Source organism: Colias philodice, chromosome 20 (genome assembly GCF_061535455.1).
Source record: "Colias philodice isolate Cphi_HAF_F1 chromosome 20, ilColPhil1 Martin Lab GWU primary, whole genome shotgun sequence".
Taxonomy (NCBI): Eukaryota; Metazoa; Arthropoda; class Insecta; order Lepidoptera; family Pieridae; genus Colias; species Colias philodice.
The window spans coordinates 9,079,681-9,097,893 of record NC_143105.1 but is presented as its reverse complement, the minus strand read 5'-3'; the positions used below and the strand labels follow the sequence as shown (position 1 = coordinate 9,097,893).

Sequence of the window (18,213 nt, the reverse complement as noted above, 5' to 3'; positions counted from 1 at the left end):
GGCTTTATTTCTGTAAGTTTCAAAAGAACTGTCTATACATATATGTCTATGTTTGTTATCTGCTTTTTATCTTTACTATATAAAAATAAGTCGGGTTTTCCTTCCTGACGCTATAACTCCAGAACGCACGAACCGATTTCCACGGCTTTGCATTCGTTGGAAAGGTCTCGGGCTCCGTGAGGTTTATAGGAAAGAAAAGGTGTCTCTGGTGCAGGCGAAACGGAGTTCGCCCGGTTTGCTAGTACATATTTTGTAAATGTGCTCTCTTTGACCTTTATCCTCATTTTAATTTTTTGGGTACTTTTGTGACTTTATTCTGTATTTTTAATTTGTGATACGAGTCATAATATGTATGCGTTCTAGGTTATATGGATCGGATTCGATTGGAAGTAGTATTCAGTATCTAATAGTTTTTCCTTCTTAAGTATATAAAGAAATAAGATAAGTGTAGGTATTATTAACTTTTTTATGTTATGTAACAATGGAATCCAAATGAAAAATGCATAATTTAAACATGATTTATTTCTCTTAAATCTATTAATACACGTCCCAACTAAATATACCTTCTGTCTTATACAACTGATAAACATAATTTAACATAAAAAAATGTGTGCGTGTAAGAAGTGAAACTTCCTTATGACCTTTTTTTTTAAATGATTTACTATATGCAACTTTATAGAAATACGTCGAATTACGCGTGGTAGGAATAAGAAAAAGATGGTGCGTAACGGAAAAATGTCACGCGTAACGAAAAAATGTTACTTACACTTACAATTTTTTTCCAACCCCGATAAAGAAGTTTGACTTAAAAAATTAATAGTTGTTCATATTAGAAAAACGTCAAATTGACGTCACAAGCGGTTGGTGAAGATTTCTCTTAATGCGACCTATTTATTTCTTGCTAGTAACTAAAATTGTTGCATTGTATTTATTGAGCATTTGCGACAATCCAATCAGTGAAAGACGCTACAGAAGCACTAATACCAGGGAATACAGGATCAGCGCAGCCAAGGCCAAAGGACACGATGCCAACTATGACGTCACCAATGTACATCGGCCCGCCAGAGTCCGATTGGCAAGCGTCACGACCGCCAACGTCCAGAACACCGGCACAGATCATGTTCTCAGTAATGACAAGACCATGCTTACCATAACGCGACGCACACTCTTCTCTGTTCACCGTGTAAATGGTTACATCTTGAAGAACGGGAGAAAGAGGCCCCTGAGACTGTAAGAATAGGAACTCAATAAATACAGTTTCAACGGCTTCGCTCGCGTTACCAAATATAAACCCGCATAGATCCCGTTCCTGTGGGATTTCCGGGATAAAAAGTAGCCTATGTCTTTTTCTGTGTCTTTAGTTACTTTCATTGTAATCGGTTAAGTAGTATTTCCATGAAAGAATAACAAACATACATCCTCACAAACTTTCGCATTTATAATATAAGTATAGGATACTCACGTAAAGGGCGCCCCATCCCGCGTGTACTACGGGGTAATTGTCAGGTATAACAAAACCCTTACTGACAATAGTTCCTCTTTGGATAGAAGATGAGTAGACAAGAGGTGTGAGGAGTTTAAAGACGCTAATGTCAGCGTCGTTCGCAAAAGCTTTGTTGTAGTCGGGATGATTGCGCTCAAAGTCTACGTAGTGCACGCTTCCGCCAGTATTGCGGTAAGTGGAACCTGCTCGTATACGTGTGTACTTAGGGTCGTACAACCTGTAGAGAATTTAATTGTTATTCAGGGAATTTTATGGTACAGCAAATCATACCAAGTTCTAAATAGATGTATTACAGTTGTATTGAACCCAATTCGGTTGCTCGAAAGAATATTTTGCAATGATGATATAAAAAAAGACTAATATTAAAAAGAAAAGCAATTGATACTGTACATTTGGTTTAAAAGGTGAGTATTTAATTGATATTTGGGTTATAAAAGGTAAAGATGCAACATATAATGATAATTACAATCCTTCTAAACAATGTGCAGCTGTAAGAAGCCAGTAAGTCGTCAATATATTGGCACCGCAACCGTGATCCCAAAATCCAGCCGAAGTCTCATAAAACTCTATTTGTACTAAAGATGGATATTGCTCGATGGTGGCGTTCTGACCTCCGACAATAAATGGAGTTTTAGCTTGAGAAATTGCTGCAAGCAAAAATAATTTTAGTACCTTTACCGTCAAATAATTTTTAATATTTTGTTAGAAGTATGAACCAAAAAAGACATTAAAATCAATAATCTGATTACATTCTTTTCACAACTAAAAGGAAATGGTATCATTTAATTATGAATGAAAATAAAAACAGATTACATAAAAAAGACGGGTTGCACTCCGGGAGTGATGGCAGAAGTGAAAACTTGATTATTAACGTTCAGCATGTTTGATATTTTGGAATGGTATCCGTCTTACGCATGGAATATAAGGGCAAAAAAAAATCCGTCTTACGCTTTTTCGATCAGGCCACGTGTCCTGACGCGAGTTTAAGATTTTATACCCAACGCCGCTAAAGAAGTTTTCACTTCAAAATATTATGAAATAATATCGAATATAAGCTAGATTAATGTTAAGTTTTACCTGCTATAAGGAGTACTCCCAAGATCGAACAGTACGATACCTTCATTTTTTTATTTTAATTATTGATTCGGGGTAAGAAGTGTGTCTTTACAAAAGGATCCACCAAATATATAAACGAACACAATAATTTTACGAGCACAATCATTGACTATCAGTAATTAAATCTAATTCCGATTAATCTCTATCTTTGTGATGTTTATTATCAAATATGGGAAATCCCATTGCACTGATAAAAAAAATTGATGTGATAGCTTGTCTAGTTTCTGCGCAATAAGGTCTAGTGAACGGCAATAAAGAAAACATTAGGAAATTTTACGATGATGTTATTGATATGAAGGTTGCAATAGTAAGATAGCGGTATCGCCTAATTAATATTATTGCTAAGCTCTTAGGTCAAGGTATCAAAAGCTTTTACTTTCTTGCAGTGGCAAGACGAAGAAGAAGAGCGAAGAATTGCTATAGAATTCAATATCCTCATCATCAATCAAAACATATAATAAAATTGTAGTAAAGTTATGTCTGTACAACATCAATCATCATCATCATCATCAATTATAATAAAATTGTAGAAAAGTGTTGTCTGTACCATGAAAATATGTAAAAAATTAGCAGGTGTTATTATTAAATCGTTTCCCAACCCAAGACTGTAGTTTTTTTTGTCTGTTTATCTGTATGTTTGTGCACGCTTATCTCAGAAACGGCTTATTCAATTTAGATGCGGTTCACTAATATATTGTGGTAAGCTTAATTTAACATTTAGCGTTTATTTCATCAATCGGTTAATCAATAAAAAGGTATCCTTTAAATTATGTCGTATTATACAATATTATTAATTGTGGACGGTCTAGACCAGAGTTCCCCAAACTTTTTTGTGTCGTAGACCCCTTGCCATGTTTTTCCGTATTGGGTAGACGACACAGCAATTGGGACACAGCAGGACACTACCTTACACTTACCTGCTGATATTGATTTGCTTTCCTGGGGCAAGCGCTCCACCCTGCCCTGAGTTTGGATCTGACCTAGAAGGTACCTAAGCAAATAAAAAAAAATGAATTACATATATGTACCTGTCTACCGTAGCACTTTGACAACGTGTGACTACGTCTTTCCAAACATGAAAATTTATCTCTACATATAATAGTGGAATATTGCATACTTCAGAATAGTATTGTATGACATTATTGTCAATTTACAACGAAGGCATCTCGGTAGAGTCTATTGTGTCCATTTACTTGCAACTACATTAGCAACTTTGTTCAGTTCAGTATTCTGAAAATCTTGTTTTATACTTACATTTTCAGCGCCGTTTTATGTCGTAAAAATCCAACGGTTTTTTTGTATTGTTACTTTTTATTATTACATTTACAACCGATTCGGAAAGCAGTATCTACGGAGAAGAACCGGCAAGAAACTCCATAGTTGCTCTTTTAATCATGTCAGTATTACAATTAAATTTTACAAAATATGTAACTGCCATGTAACTGTATATCTATCTTCTATCTATATCTATATATCTATATCTATATAAATAAAAATGAATTGTTGTTCGTTAGTCTGATAAAAACTCGAGAACGGCTGGGCCGATTGAGCTGATTTTGGTTTTAAAATGTGTCGTAGTTTTCAATATTATTTGCTTTCAAATCAAATTTTATTATAAAAAACTTGTATCGATTTCGTAACATCCTCGTCAGGTAGTTGCTTATTTTTTACTAGGAAGATATAACATCGCTACATTCGCACAACGGTCGCGTAGCTGCCGCTCAGGGGCCTCTAGAGTCTAGACAAATGGTAGAAACGTTAAGGCATAGAATCCGCTATCACTCTTAATTGACATAAGCTTGTAACGTTTTGGTAATGATTCCGTCACACCTTCAACGAAATCCGTGGTTGTATGCCACGTTCAGTAGCTGATTCATTCAATACAATAATAAAATCAAAGTTTAAAAGCCGTGGTCCTATACCACCTACAGTAAATGGTTTACGATCACGTCTATCCTTTGAACAATCTGCGTCAGGCTAGTCGTGTAATGTCACACATTGACGAATTACAAATTAATTTCTTACCGTATTTTAACGTTGACGGTAACTTTAAGCAACTTTAAAATCATAATGAAACAATTTAGTTTGATATTTATACGTCTTTATTTATCAAGAGTTCGTCAAGAAACTGGATGAAATTATCGAGCATTCGCGACAATCCAATCAGAGAAAGCAGCGACAGAAGCACTGACACCAGGGTGATAAGGATCACCGCAGTTAGTTCCAAAGGACGAGATACCAATTATGACGTCATCGGCGTACAGAGGACCACCGGAGTCTCCTTGACAAGCGTCACGACCACCCACGTCGAGGATTCCAGCACAGATCATGTTGTCGGTGATTGATTCTTCTTCTTCGTATTCATAACGCCTTGCACACAGTTCTCTGTTTATCGTGTAAATTTTTACATGTTGAAGAATGTATGATGACGGACCATTAGTCTGAAATAGGATTTTATCTTTTGAACGCAAAAAAACCATTCATTCGCGTAAACTTTTTTTACTACCAGCGATTCTGAATGACGATTCTACCGGGAAGAATCGGGAAGGATTTCAATAGTTACTCTATACAAAGTAACTTTGCCCATACGACACAATTAAAAATAATTCAAAATTATCTATCAAAACTATTAATGTATCATGTACTTATGCATGTGAAAGCCAATATATACTCACGTAGATACCACCCCAACCAGCACGCACAACAGGATAATTGTCTGGCACAACAAAGCCCTGACTGGCAATTGTACCCTTTTGGATATACGGCGAGTACACCACAGGAGTGAGCAGTTTCATGACACTAATATCAGCGTCTTCGACAGTCGCTACTCCGTAGTCGGGATGATTGCGCACTAAGTCTATGTAGTGCACGCTTCCACCAGTCATACGGTAAGTGGAACCTGCTCGTATACGCATGAACTCCACTCTATCACTGCAATAGACCAATCCATTAAGTTTTTTAAAACACTAATTAGATGTAATTTTCTTTAAGGAGACCACAAGACCTATAAGACGCATGCAGACGTTTATACAACGAACATGATGATCACCTATCTACAACATTTCGACGGTCGCAGCTAGCTCTGTCGGTACACAGGGTCACACGCACACATGCGTCGGTGTATGTTCAGAAATAATAATATGTGATGTACTAAACAAATTTTGATTGTATTGAAAAAAAAATGAACCACAAACTTTGTTGAAGAATAATTTGACTATAAATCAGATTAATTGCCTTTATATCCTATCTATAAGCATATCTTTTTTACTGCAGTAGATCGAGGAAGGGCCACTAGACATGCTTTTTGTCCAGTAGCCCTAAAATAAGGTATTATAGGTATATACTGTGAATGTTTGAATTAAAAAAATAATAATTACTGATGGTTGAAGCAATGTGCAGCTGTAAGAACCCAGTAAGTAGTTAAGATGTTAGCCGCACAATCCTGAGACCAAGTTCCATAATAAGGGTCAAAATATTCCAATTGTACCAAAGATGGATATTTCTCAATGATTGTGTCTTCACCTACGACAATACGGGTGTCTGGAGTTCCAGACTGAGAAGTTGCTGCAAACAAAAATATATTATATAGGTTTATTCGGTTTATTACTCTTCCACGGAAATTTTACTAGCCATATTATAATGATTTACAGTGATATTTACGGTTTTACACCAGACTAATTATACATGAGCTATAGAAATTCTTGATCTTTTGGGTTCGTCCACGGGGTAAGCGCAAATTAAAATAACTGTTTACCTGCGAGGAGCAGCACGCCCAGAAGCGGCAAGTACGACATCGTCATTGTTTTAGTTATCAAATTTGAGTTTCTTTACTTAAATATGATTCAAAAGAAAAACAACTTCCACTATCTTTAATTACGACGAATTTTGATTAAATTAAAATGTTGTCTATATGCATATCAAATGTTGTAAATCATTTATTTCATTAGGCTGGTTTTTTTTTCAATGATTTAGCTAAGTCAGGCATCGCCGCTTATGTGAGCCAATTAGAAAGATAATTTTCCGTGTCTTCATAGTTTATTGTTTCTAGCCAGTTCATTGTTTTTTTTAGTCACAATTAGTTAATCTATTAATCCCTACTAATACTATAAATGTGAAAGTAACTCTGTCTGTCTGTCTGTTACGCTTTCCCGCTTAAACCTCCAACCGATTTTGACACAGATTTGGCACAGACAATCTTTAGACCCTGAGAAAGAACATAGGCTAACTTTTATTGCGAAAAAACACCACGCGGGCGGAAGCTAGTATTCAATAATTTATTGGATGATTCTACATATAAGCTGAATAATGAGTCAGATGGATATTGGCGTCTTGCAAAAACATTTTTAGTACAACGAGTTTTAATTACCTCCTTCTTTCTTCTTTTCTTTACTGTTGATACAATTGTGTTTTTTACGTGCTTGAGGGTATCTATACATATAATAAAATCGTAGGAAAGTCAAAACTGTACATTGAATATTTTTTTAAAAGAATACATATTCCACGATCTATAATCGATATAGAAGCCAAAAATATAGTTTTTAGAATTTTTGTCTGTTTGTCTGTTTGTCTGTTTGTCTGTATGTTTGTCCGAGCTAATCTCGAAAAGTACTGTATAGATTGACTTCAAATTTTGCATGAATATTACTAACAGGTCGAGTGAGGTTTTTTTAAACATATTATCATGCTATCACCTCCGGGGGAGGAGCTGTGAACCTTTACTTTTCTTACGTATTCCGTGTACTACGACAGCGTACAATCTAAAGACTCATGTTTAAATGTTGTTTTTGAGTAAGCCATGCTATTATCTGGCTTTACACTATAAAAACTACGTCATTTACGTAATTTGGGCTGAGAAACTGTTTAATGAATCTTAGTACTATAAAGACAAATTTGATTCAGCGCCATCTATGAGATTTCGTAAAAATCAAATCAATTTACATGTTAACACTACTGAACACAATGTTAAAAATTAATAATTTAAATATAATTATGTTATTTATTTATTTAACTCTTTAACCCATAATAAATCTTCCCTTCCCTATAAGGTGCGCTTATAATTCGTGTGAATATACTACATTTTTAAAAGTGAGGGTAGATGTATATTATTTTAAGTCAAACTTGACACCATTACAGTTAATCTAATATTGATTGTGTTCATTGGTTACATTTTTAAAAATCTTCGTGTTTTAATAATTCGATCACGAGGCGGGACTCTAATACAAAAAGGTTAGTTCGTTGATAATTATTATTCCTTCATCATTTACATGTTGTTAGTAATAATATACTTTGACTGTTAATACTTTTGTTCAGTATTTATCTGTATGATTATTGCTTGGTAATTAATATATTTTCATGTCGTATACCTAATTATAAACATAAGTGTGATGTGAAACTAGCTGGATTTATTTTTACACACTCACAGTCTTATATTTTGTGTTAATGTTAAAATAGTATTAATAATAGTGTAAATCATAATATTTTTTCAAAGTTAAAAATATTTCCTTTTTTCTGATGGTGTTGCCATCGAATTAAACCGCGCTGTCGTTTCGTTCACAAAAAGTCATGTTATTAGGACCGAATATGTAGCCGCCTCAACTTACGGAAACGAGAGTAACCTGCGTTGTCTGTTAGTTATTGTATAGTCGAATTTAACGTTACATGGAAATTGGAATCTAAATATATGTATACCTACTTATATTAAATCTGTAGAGGTCAATTCTGCACATGAAATATATTTCCTAAATAACTATTATTTTTCATATTCGTGAGCAGAACAGCAACTCCATTTTTAAGCTTTCGTCGCGTGTGCGTTCTTAATGCGTGTATCTTAATGGTTAAAGCTACACAGAAATCAAGTATGAAAGAAATGTTCTCCATATTATATAAAAAATATCTCCCGACACCATAAATGTCTATCTTTTATGGTTGAGCTTAGGAGTTCAAAGCTTCCTGATTATATTTGTCTACTAGCTGTCCCCGCGACTTCTTTCGCGTGGAATAGTGACTATGGGACCTATGACCATGGGCTCAGGGTGGGGCAACAATAAAAAATCATTTTTATTTTCATGCTCCCACTCCCGCGCCCACTCGCACTCCCACGCCATATGCCACGCTCAGTCCCAATCCCACGCCCACGCCCACTCCCCTTCACAATTAGTACCTACCAGATCAAAGCCAGGGTAAGCGCCCCACCCAGCCCCACCGTGGCTACGCCCATGCTGAATTACTACTTAAGATACAATTATTGAGTAAATACGTACTAAAGTCCGGTCGCGGAGCAGAAAGAATTTCGTACAATGACCTCTTTACCTACTGACAGTGGTCACAAACATTTTTGAATGAAGTGCAGTTTACATGAAATATTTGGAGGAGAAAATGTTTTTTACTAATTTATTAAATAAATGTCCTCTATTCATTTACAATACTTATTAGTTAGTTACATTTTAACTTTTTCAATAACAACGTAATATTATATAAAAAAAAGTGTGCGTGTACACACATAAGAAGTGAAACTTCTTTATGACCTTATTTTTCAAAAAATAATGTATGTATGTAGGTACAATATTACAGAAATACGTTATTCTAACACGCGATTTCGACTTAGGCGGATTTTGATTGGACATAAAGAGTTTGAGGTTTATTCTTATAAATTTTGAATTCACAAAATCATAATTGAACACCTGCCACCAATCAAGCAAACACAAACCTTACGCTCTCAGGTTAAAGGTTTACAATCCCTAAGGACGGCGGTCATTGCACCTGTGCGAGCAAGACACATTATTTTTACAAGGGAGTGACAGTGACAGGTAATAACAGGTTAATGTACGAAATTCTTCCTGCTCCGTGACCGGACTTTACCATAAATAATTAAAAGAATTGTTATTAAAATTTCTTACTAAACTGAGCTAAAAAACTTACGTACCAAATTATTAAAGAAAATCAAGAAATGAAATGCCTAACCTATACCAAATAGTTACTACATAATGTAATCAAAAATTATGATTAGTATATAATATCGAAAATCAAAAAAGAAATGCCTAACTAATTCTACGTAAAATTTCTTTTAAATTATGTCATATTATTTTTTAGGAACCAGGGGGGGGGAGAGGAGCAAATTCTATTTCCTTCCTTTCTTAAACGGATGTTTTTAATAATCTATGGTGTAGCCACTGATCAGCTTAATCAAATCCAGCAACAAATCCAAATTAGATCTTTCCTGTCTCACGCACGTAACTAAAGGCTGAAGAGAGAGAGAGCACGTAACTAAACCGTTTAGACGAAGAAAAGTGTATAGAAAAAGGAATAAATAATTTCATAAACTTCCCGACGATCTTTAAAAATAAATTATAACTTTCATTTTTTTCATTCCCACTTTTACCCCTATGTAGGTATAATAAGTGGATGAACCAATTTTACGTTATTCTAACACGCGATTTCGACTTAGGCGGATTTTGATTGGACATAAAGAGTTTGAGGTTTATTCTTATAAATTTTGAATTCACAAAATCATAATTGAACACCTGCCACCAATCAAGCAAACACAAACCTTACGCTCTCAGGTTAAAGGTTTACAATCCCTAAGGACGGCGGTCATTGCACCTGTGCGAGCAAGACACATTATTTTTACAAGGGAGTGACAGTGACAGGTAATAACAGGTTAATGTACGAAATTCTTCCTGCTCCGTGACCGGACTTTACCATAAATAATTAAAAGAATTGTTATTAAAATTTCTTACTAAACTGAGCTAAAAAACTTACGTACCAAATTATTAAAGAAAATCAAGAAATGAAATGCCTAACCTATACCAAATAGTTACTACATAATGTAATCAAAAATTATGATTAGTATATAATATCGAAAATCAAAAAAGAAATGCCTAACTAATTCTACGTAAAATTTCTTTTAAATTATGTCATATTATTTTTTAGGAACCAGGGGGGGGGAGAGGAGCAAATTCTATTTCCTTCCTTTCTTAAACGGATGTTTTTAATAATCTATGGTGTAGCCACTGATCAGCTTAATCAAATCCAGCAACAAATCCAAATTAGATCTTTCCTGTCTCACGCACGTAACTAAAGGCTGAAGAGAGAGAGAGCACGTAACTAAACCGTTTAGACGAAGAAAAGTGTATAGAAAAAGGAATAAATAATTTCATAAACTTCCCGACGATCTTTAAAAATAAATTATAACTTTCATTTTTTTCATTCCCACTTTTACCCCTATGTAGGTATAATAAGTGGATGAACCAATTTTGATACACTTTATCTAAGAACCAGCGTCGGCAAATATTCTGCCTAACAAAAAAAACCGCATCTAATTCGGTTTACCTGTTAGCCAGCTACGGTGCCATAGACAGACACACACACACACACACACAGAAATACATAGCGGTCAAACACATAACACCAGTCTTTTTGCGTCGGGGGTTAAAAATATAATACGACATAATTTAAAGGACATTTTATGTGGAAAATTTACCTATACACCAGGGTAGATAATTTTTGAAACAAAAAAAAATCGCAGTAGGATGAAACCCATTAGAAAAGGATATGATAAAAATGTAAGGAAAAATAAATTACGGTCAATCGGAGTTCGGGAAGTGGGAGGGGGGGAGCTTTTAAGAGAAAAAAATGGTTTCTCTCGATTTCTCGATAATAATAACACCTGCTAATTTTTTTCTACATATTTTAATTGTACAGACATCACTTTTCCACAATTTTATTATATGTATTGCTTCACAAGCATTGGCAGACGACAAGCGCTTGTCGCCATCCGTCGCGATTTGAACTGAGCGTTCCCACGGCATGTGTGCGTATGGCAAGCACTGGCGAGCGACAAGCGCGCCGATTCCCATGGCATGTGGTGTGGTGTGGCGCGGTCGGATTTGTGAAGCATACATGTCGTGGGAATCAGGCTTTAACTTAATTTTTATTCACCCGCATCAGTGCCACCTAAAAAATCTTTATATCGAAATTCGAGCAAAGTTAAGAAAATGAGAAATAAGAGTTCTCAAGGATCGTTAGAGATAAGAGGCTTACTATTGACCGAAAACAACATGTGTTATGCCGAACCTGAAACCGCTTCACAACGAGAATTGCGGCTCACAGCTGACCGCGAACGGCATGTACTATCCTGTGAGACCGAAACCTTCACTGAGAGGGTATAACGTCTCACAGCTGATCGCAAATGGCATATTGTACTATCCCGTGAGACCGAAACCCTCACTGAGAGGGAATTACGTCTCACAGCTGATCACGATCGTCATATTTTATCTCGAGAATCTGAAACTTTATGAAGACCGTTTGACAAATAATAGGGTGCACCATAATATTATTCGATCTCTCGAAGATGAACATGAGCATAAGCAATGACTAGAGTAGGGACGCGAATATTACCATTATTTGAGACAAGAACGATTAATAAGTTTGTTTAATGAAAGATTAAGAATTGAAACTATTGGTCTCTTGAAACGGACGAATAGCGAGAGGCCCGTCTTACTGCAGACAGATTTCGACATAGTCTTAATGACTTAGAGGTAAACATAGAAGATCAATCTACAAATTCGGTGGTGTGGTCCGACAAATATAAAAGTGGGTTTGCTTATAACCTCACAATTGATTACCTACAGATCATCTTCTGTATAGGCGATATTAACGTAGTATGTTCTTTTTGTAATGCTTTAAAGTGGAGTAAGGAGTCGGCTTTCGTTTGAAGATACGCCGGAACCTTTGAAATCACTACTTTTAAGTTTTAGAGGAACAGGTGCAATCTAAACAGTTCTTAGACAATATTAGCTCTTATACTTTATAGTATTGCGTTTTAAATGATCCTTTGGTGCTCAACAATTATCAGATGCTCCTTTCATTCTTACTTTTAAGATACAAGGTCAAGTTTATCATTTGATAGGATCCCTTTTGCCTGAAGGCCAACCTAAGTTTCTTTAAATATATTTTGTATTCGACTACGACGAATAATCGAATACAAGAAATCAATATTTCTCGAATTTAAAACTGAACTCATTTCACAATTTTAGAACATGTTAATTCATCAGGTTAATCCGTATATATGCGTTTTAAATCGACATTAGAAGCTTTTCCTCAAGATGGTGATATTAATATAAAATTGGTATAAATGCCGATAGACGGAAGTCTATCAGCACTCAGGAATTCCCTGAGCGTGTTATAACGCCCAGGCCACAGTATTACAATTTTTCCTACAGTAGGGTGACGAATGTATTTTCGCATAGCAACGGAGGGGAACTCGTGGGGGGTAAAGTGACGCGGGCCACGTACCACAAACATGCTTAGTTTGTGGTACCGAGCGCGAAAGAAAGTCATCGTGTTTTTAGTAAAGTTACTATGTAAACTAACGTAATTTATTACTTAGGTACATATTCTATAATGGTGCGCTCAAACTGTTAATCTACATTTAATTTAGATTATTATTTTAATTACTAAGAAATGTAGAATTTAAATCACATTCATTCATGTTTTCCTCGGATATTCGATGTCTATGATTTTCGATGATTTTAAGATTTTCTTATCAGAGTATTCAATTTTAATGTAGTTAAATTTTATAAGAGACAATTAAGAACATTCAAAAATAAAGTGTCACGTATTTTTTTTAAACGACGAATGACGAAAAACGACCGAATCGCGGACGAAGTCGCGGGCAACAGCTAGTATTAAATAAAATTATAGTTGTCTGACTCATAGTACTGTCACCTATGCATACGCTTTTTAGACTTGACTCTTTAGCTCCCCCAAGATAGGGTCGTTAGTACAATCTATCCTAGCATATTGTATAATATGCTAGGATAGATTGTACTTACGACTTTTATATTTGATTCGTAAGCTTATGTGAAATTATATGTCTAAAGAAGTAAAAATCCAGATGAGTTTACGTATATTGTTCATGATATTGTAGTTCATGTGTGTTTTTTTTTATATAGTAGTAGTTTTATATAGGGTTTGCTTCGTATAAAAAAAATCGCTTCATCTAATAAATAAATGTTCAGGAGAAATATCTCAGGAAATGGTTTACCTAGTCATTTTTAAGGCAGTTTTACACTTTTAAGGTAAAACTTTAATTCATATCCAATTAAAAAAAATAATAACAATCTTTACTAGAATTTTTATATTCCAATCATTATATTGTTACGTAATATAAGATTTTTCTTCAGTACTAAAGCTTTACACCTTTTTATGACAAACGATTCTGGGGAAACATCAAAGGAAACCAAACGAATAAGACCTTATTTTAAATACATTTATTACATTAACACTTACACGACAATAATAAATAAAATTTGTACTCTGGACATCTCTCGTAATGTTAATACACAAAAATATATTCGGTCATTAAGGTACTCCAAAAACGTCAAATAATCATAATAATATGACTTGTTGCTACTGGGATTTTGTGTTGCTTACAGGTAACCCTTTGGTAGTAAATATTCTAGGACTTAGAATCTAGATAAATAAACAACAGACAGATACTAAGTAAGATCATGATAAAATAATGGAGTTTCAAATTTATGTAGGTACATCTTTATCGAGCCAGGATTTTCGACCATCAGGGTGTATAAATTATCGGGCATTAGCAACAATCCAATCAGTGAAAGATCCAACAGCAGCACTGACACCAGGATATACAGGATCAGCGCAGCCCATTCCAAAGGACACAATACCAACTATGACGTCACCAATGTACATCGGTCCACCGGAGTCCCCTTGGCAAGCGTCACGACCTCCCACGTCGAGAAGACCAGCGCAGATCATGTTCTCGTTGATTACAACATTTACATTACTGTAACGCGAATTACACACTGCTCGGTTCACAGTGTTTATGGTTACATCTTGGAGGACGTGAGATGAGGGCCCGGAAGACTGAAAAAGTTGAGTCAATTTAATGTCACAATTAATGAATAAAGCAGTGGTGGCCCAGTTGGGACCAATTAATAGTTTAATTCTGAAAACTTAAATCAATTTAATGCATGTTTTTGTAAAGCTGGTTTATCTAACCTCTCATGTCAAATATACATCAAATTCACACTTCTGGCTAGTATAAAAAGAATAAATACTCACGGTAAGGGTACCCCATCCAGCGTGCACTACTGGATAATTGTCAGGTATAACGAAACCCTGGTTGACAATAGTTCCTGGTTGGATGGATGGTGAGTATACGAGGGGAGTGAGCAATTTGAACACGCTAACGTCAGAATCGAACCTAGAAGCCTTATTATATTCGGGGTGATTGCGCTCAAAGTCAACGTAGTGCACGCTTCCATCTGTGTGACGGTATGTGGCACCTGCTCTGATACGGGTGTTCTGAGGGTCGTACCACCTGAAGAGAATTAAAATGTAGTAAGGAAATCTAATGGAAATAAAGAATTATGTACATCTTTAGTATATTTTACAATTGTAGATAAAAAACTTACGAATTTGCGTAATCTATACAAATTTAATAAGATAGTTTTTATTTGTGTCTGGAAAGTATATATTTTATGCCTTATATTATAGTTTGTTTATCAAAGCATGTAATATTTTTAAGTCATGCTATAAGTTACTAGCTACAAATAAAAGAAGTAGAGGATCGATCGATTTTATCAGACCAGATAAAGTAAATTATAAAAGATTAGCTGAGCTTCGCGATTTCACCCGCGTGGCTCCGCTCCTGTTGGCCTTAGCGTAATGATATATAGCCTATAGCTTTCCTCGGGCTATCTAACACCGAAAGAATTTTTCAAATCGGACCAGCAGTTCCTGAGATTAGCGCGTTCAAACAAAAAAAATCTTCAGCTTTATAATATCAATACTATAGATATAGATAAGTAATTACCATTCATTAAAACAATGTGCAGCTGTAAGGAGCCAATAAGAAGTTAGAATGTTTCCACCGCATTGCTGATCCCAAACTCCGAGCCAAGGGAAATAAAATTCGATTTGTACTAAAGATGGATATTGCTCGATGGTGGCATCTTGACCACCAACAATAAATGGAGATTTGGCTTGAGAAAATGCTGTAAATAAAAATAAGTATTCATAAAAATTATCATCAAAAGACCAGGATATTGACTGGTTACTTATGTTCCTGTGTCCCCTAGCTGGGGCAGAGGGCATCCACAGTGCTCCGCCAGGTGTGTCTATCAAGAGCTACCCTTTTGATCTCGCTCCAAGTTTTCCCGATTTTTTTGGCTTCGTCTATGACTGTCCGCCGCCAGGTCTGTTTAGGACGGCCACGCTTACGCTTTCCTTGGGGGTTCCAGTCTAAGGCACTGAACGTCAACTAAATTTTTAAGATACTTTTCTGGCTATGCATCCAAACCACTGTTAAAAGTGGATTGATTAACAAAAAAAGGGAGCAAACTTGAATTAATATAAGATACACCTTGAACCTTGTAGGCAAGTTAAGAAGCTAAATTATAATATAGTTTTACCTGCTATGAGCAGCACACCCAGCAATGACAAGTACGATACCTTCATTTTTATATTTATTGTCTTTCTCCAATAAATAAGAATTTTATTGGAGAAATAAATGACACACACTCGAGTACTGAGAATAATTAAAACAAATTTCGATTAAATAGCTCGGATAAGTGATATCGATAATTCTGGGTTTACCATAATATTGATTAAAAAATCTCTGATATGATAACAATAACATGTAGGAATTAAATAGATTTAATGACAAATAAAGAACACAATTTGGTACAAATGGATTTTTTTTGTATACGGGTATAAATGAAATGCTAAAGAAAAGACGAAATTCGATTGCTCAGGCGCGGTGGGATGAGAGGGTTGACGAGAGGCTAGTCACCCCGGCAAGGCGAAAGATGTGGGTTTGAATCCCGCGATTGTTTTCTATTCTTAAAAAAATATCATTTAAAAATTTATATTCTAGTGAATAGTGAATAGTTAATATTCTAGAGTCAAGTTTGATTGTTTGTTTCAATGATACAGGCTTAGCTTTTTAGGCAAGTTTTTGTAGCCATACATCCATTCTAATTAACAAATAAATTGAAGGCTGTCCTGTTGATGGCTACTGCTACATTCCATGAATTTCATAATATAAAAAGAGTTTCGATTATATAGGTTAGATCTTAAATAAACATATGTCTGAGTATAATAGTGAAGTATAGGAATCGTGATTATTATCCGCCCATTATGTTCCCACTGCTGAGAACAAGCAGTAATCACAGTAATCCATCACGCTGGCTAAGTGCATCTACCACTACTACAGTAGATGACACAATTATGTCGTCGAACTTTTTGATGCTTTGACATGTCGGTTTTCTCACGATGTTTTCCTTCACCGTTTTAAGCAGTAGTGATGTTATTGTGGATAACATCAGATGAATTGAAAAATCAATTAATTTTCTGCACGCGCGATCGATCAATCAATTTAAAGCCCTAAGGTCTCACCACGGATTGTGGATTACCACCACTGCTCCAAAATTAATAATATCATCCAATTAATACTAATGATTCTTGATAATGAGGAATAATCTAGTGAACATTTTAATCTTATCTTTCATAATATATAGTATAGGTATAGGTATTTAGAATGACATTACAAACTTCGTAAATGATAATAAATAATAATTGTAGTTGTCGTTTTTCACTCCGATCGAAAAGCACAAGCAAAAGCGACAAAATGTTTATTTGCTCATTTTTATAGACGACTAGCTTTCCACCCGCATAGTTCCCGTTCTCGTGGGATTTTCGGGATAACACCTATCCTATGTCCCGGGGTAAAAAGTAGCCTATATCCTTAATTCTCGGGTATCAAAATATCTCTATAACAGATTTCATGCAAATTGGTTCAGTAACAGACAGACAGACAGAGTTACTTTCACATTTATAATACCTATTAGTATGGATTTTAAAGTTTAGATTTTATGAAATTTGAGCTTTTTGTGTAAGTGGTAAAGAATTTGTACCTTACAATCAGGTAATAAAAATCAATAAAATCAAATAATTAAATCAATCTATTGGAATTTATCAAATTTGGTGTGATTTAAATATTCATCATTACTGATCTTCCCATAGGAATGATATGTTTTAGTGTAAAATAACTTATATCACCTTCTAACCCGCGGCATCGCCCACTTTGTAAAATACTTAAACCTTCCTCTACTTGTATAACTCTATCTATTAAAAAAAAATAATGGTTGTCTGTAAAGTCGGTTTACTGACGATAGCTGTTGAACGTGAGAACGTTCGATTGTGCTTCTTTGTCGCTCGTTCCGCGCTCTCGCTTGCATTTCAAGCCTTAGGCGCGGGACATATACAAGCGGCGCGGCGCGCATCGGGCGCACCGCGGGCGCACTGCCGGCGCGCCGCGGGCGCGCTGCCGGCGCGCCGCGGGCGCGCTGCTGGCGCGCCTCGGGCGCGCTGCCGGCGCGCCTCGGGCGCGCATCGGGCGCGCTGTTGGCGTCCGAAAATGATATTTATATAGAGTGGTTAAATGCATTTTCTTCATGCATAATTTAGTAAAATTATGTTTTTTGTGCTAAAAGAGATTAACATTAATTTGAAAGTAACGATTTTGTTTTGATAATTCCTTGTAAGTAAATAGCGAGGATAACCCC

At 35.5% G+C, this 18,213-nt stretch overlaps 3 protein-coding genes across 3 annotated transcripts; all 3 read right to left on the bottom strand.

Moving 5' to 3' along the window:
* Positions 1-869: 869 nt before the first annotated feature.
* Positions 870-2,627, bottom strand: LOC149479638 (trypsin, alkaline C-like). Its single transcript, XM_089708340.1, has 4 exons — positions 2,582-2,627; positions 1,971-2,151; positions 1,463-1,721; positions 870-1,228 (listed from the first exon to the last, which is right to left on the bottom strand). Exons 1-4 carry the CDS (start codon positions 2,625-2,627, stop codon positions 929-931), a joined length of 786 nt encoding a protein of 261 aa, XP_089564466.1. The 3' UTR covers positions 870-928.
* A 2,131-nt stretch (positions 2,628-4,758) lies between these two features.
* LOC149479637 (trypsin, alkaline B-like) lies at positions 4,759-6,420 on the bottom strand. The gene is made up of 4 exons (XM_089708339.1): positions 6,375-6,420; positions 5,998-6,184; positions 5,296-5,551; positions 4,759-5,061 (listed from the first exon to the last, which is right to left on the bottom strand). Exons 1-4 carry the CDS (start codon positions 6,418-6,420, stop codon positions 4,759-4,761), a joined length of 792 nt encoding a protein of 263 aa, XP_089564465.1.
* Positions 6,421-13,868: 7,448 nt separating this feature from the next.
* LOC149479636 (trypsin, alkaline C-like) lies at positions 13,869-16,163 on the bottom strand. The gene is made up of 4 exons (XM_089707795.1): positions 16,060-16,163; positions 15,462-15,642; positions 14,708-14,966; positions 13,869-14,509 (listed from the first exon to the last, which is right to left on the bottom strand). The coding sequence occupies exons 1-4, from the start codon at positions 16,103-16,105 to the stop codon at positions 14,210-14,212; spliced, it is 786 nt and encodes a 261-aa protein (XP_089563921.1). The 5' UTR covers positions 16,106-16,163; the 3' UTR covers positions 13,869-14,209.
* Between the last annotated feature and the right edge of the window lie 2,050 nt (positions 16,164-18,213).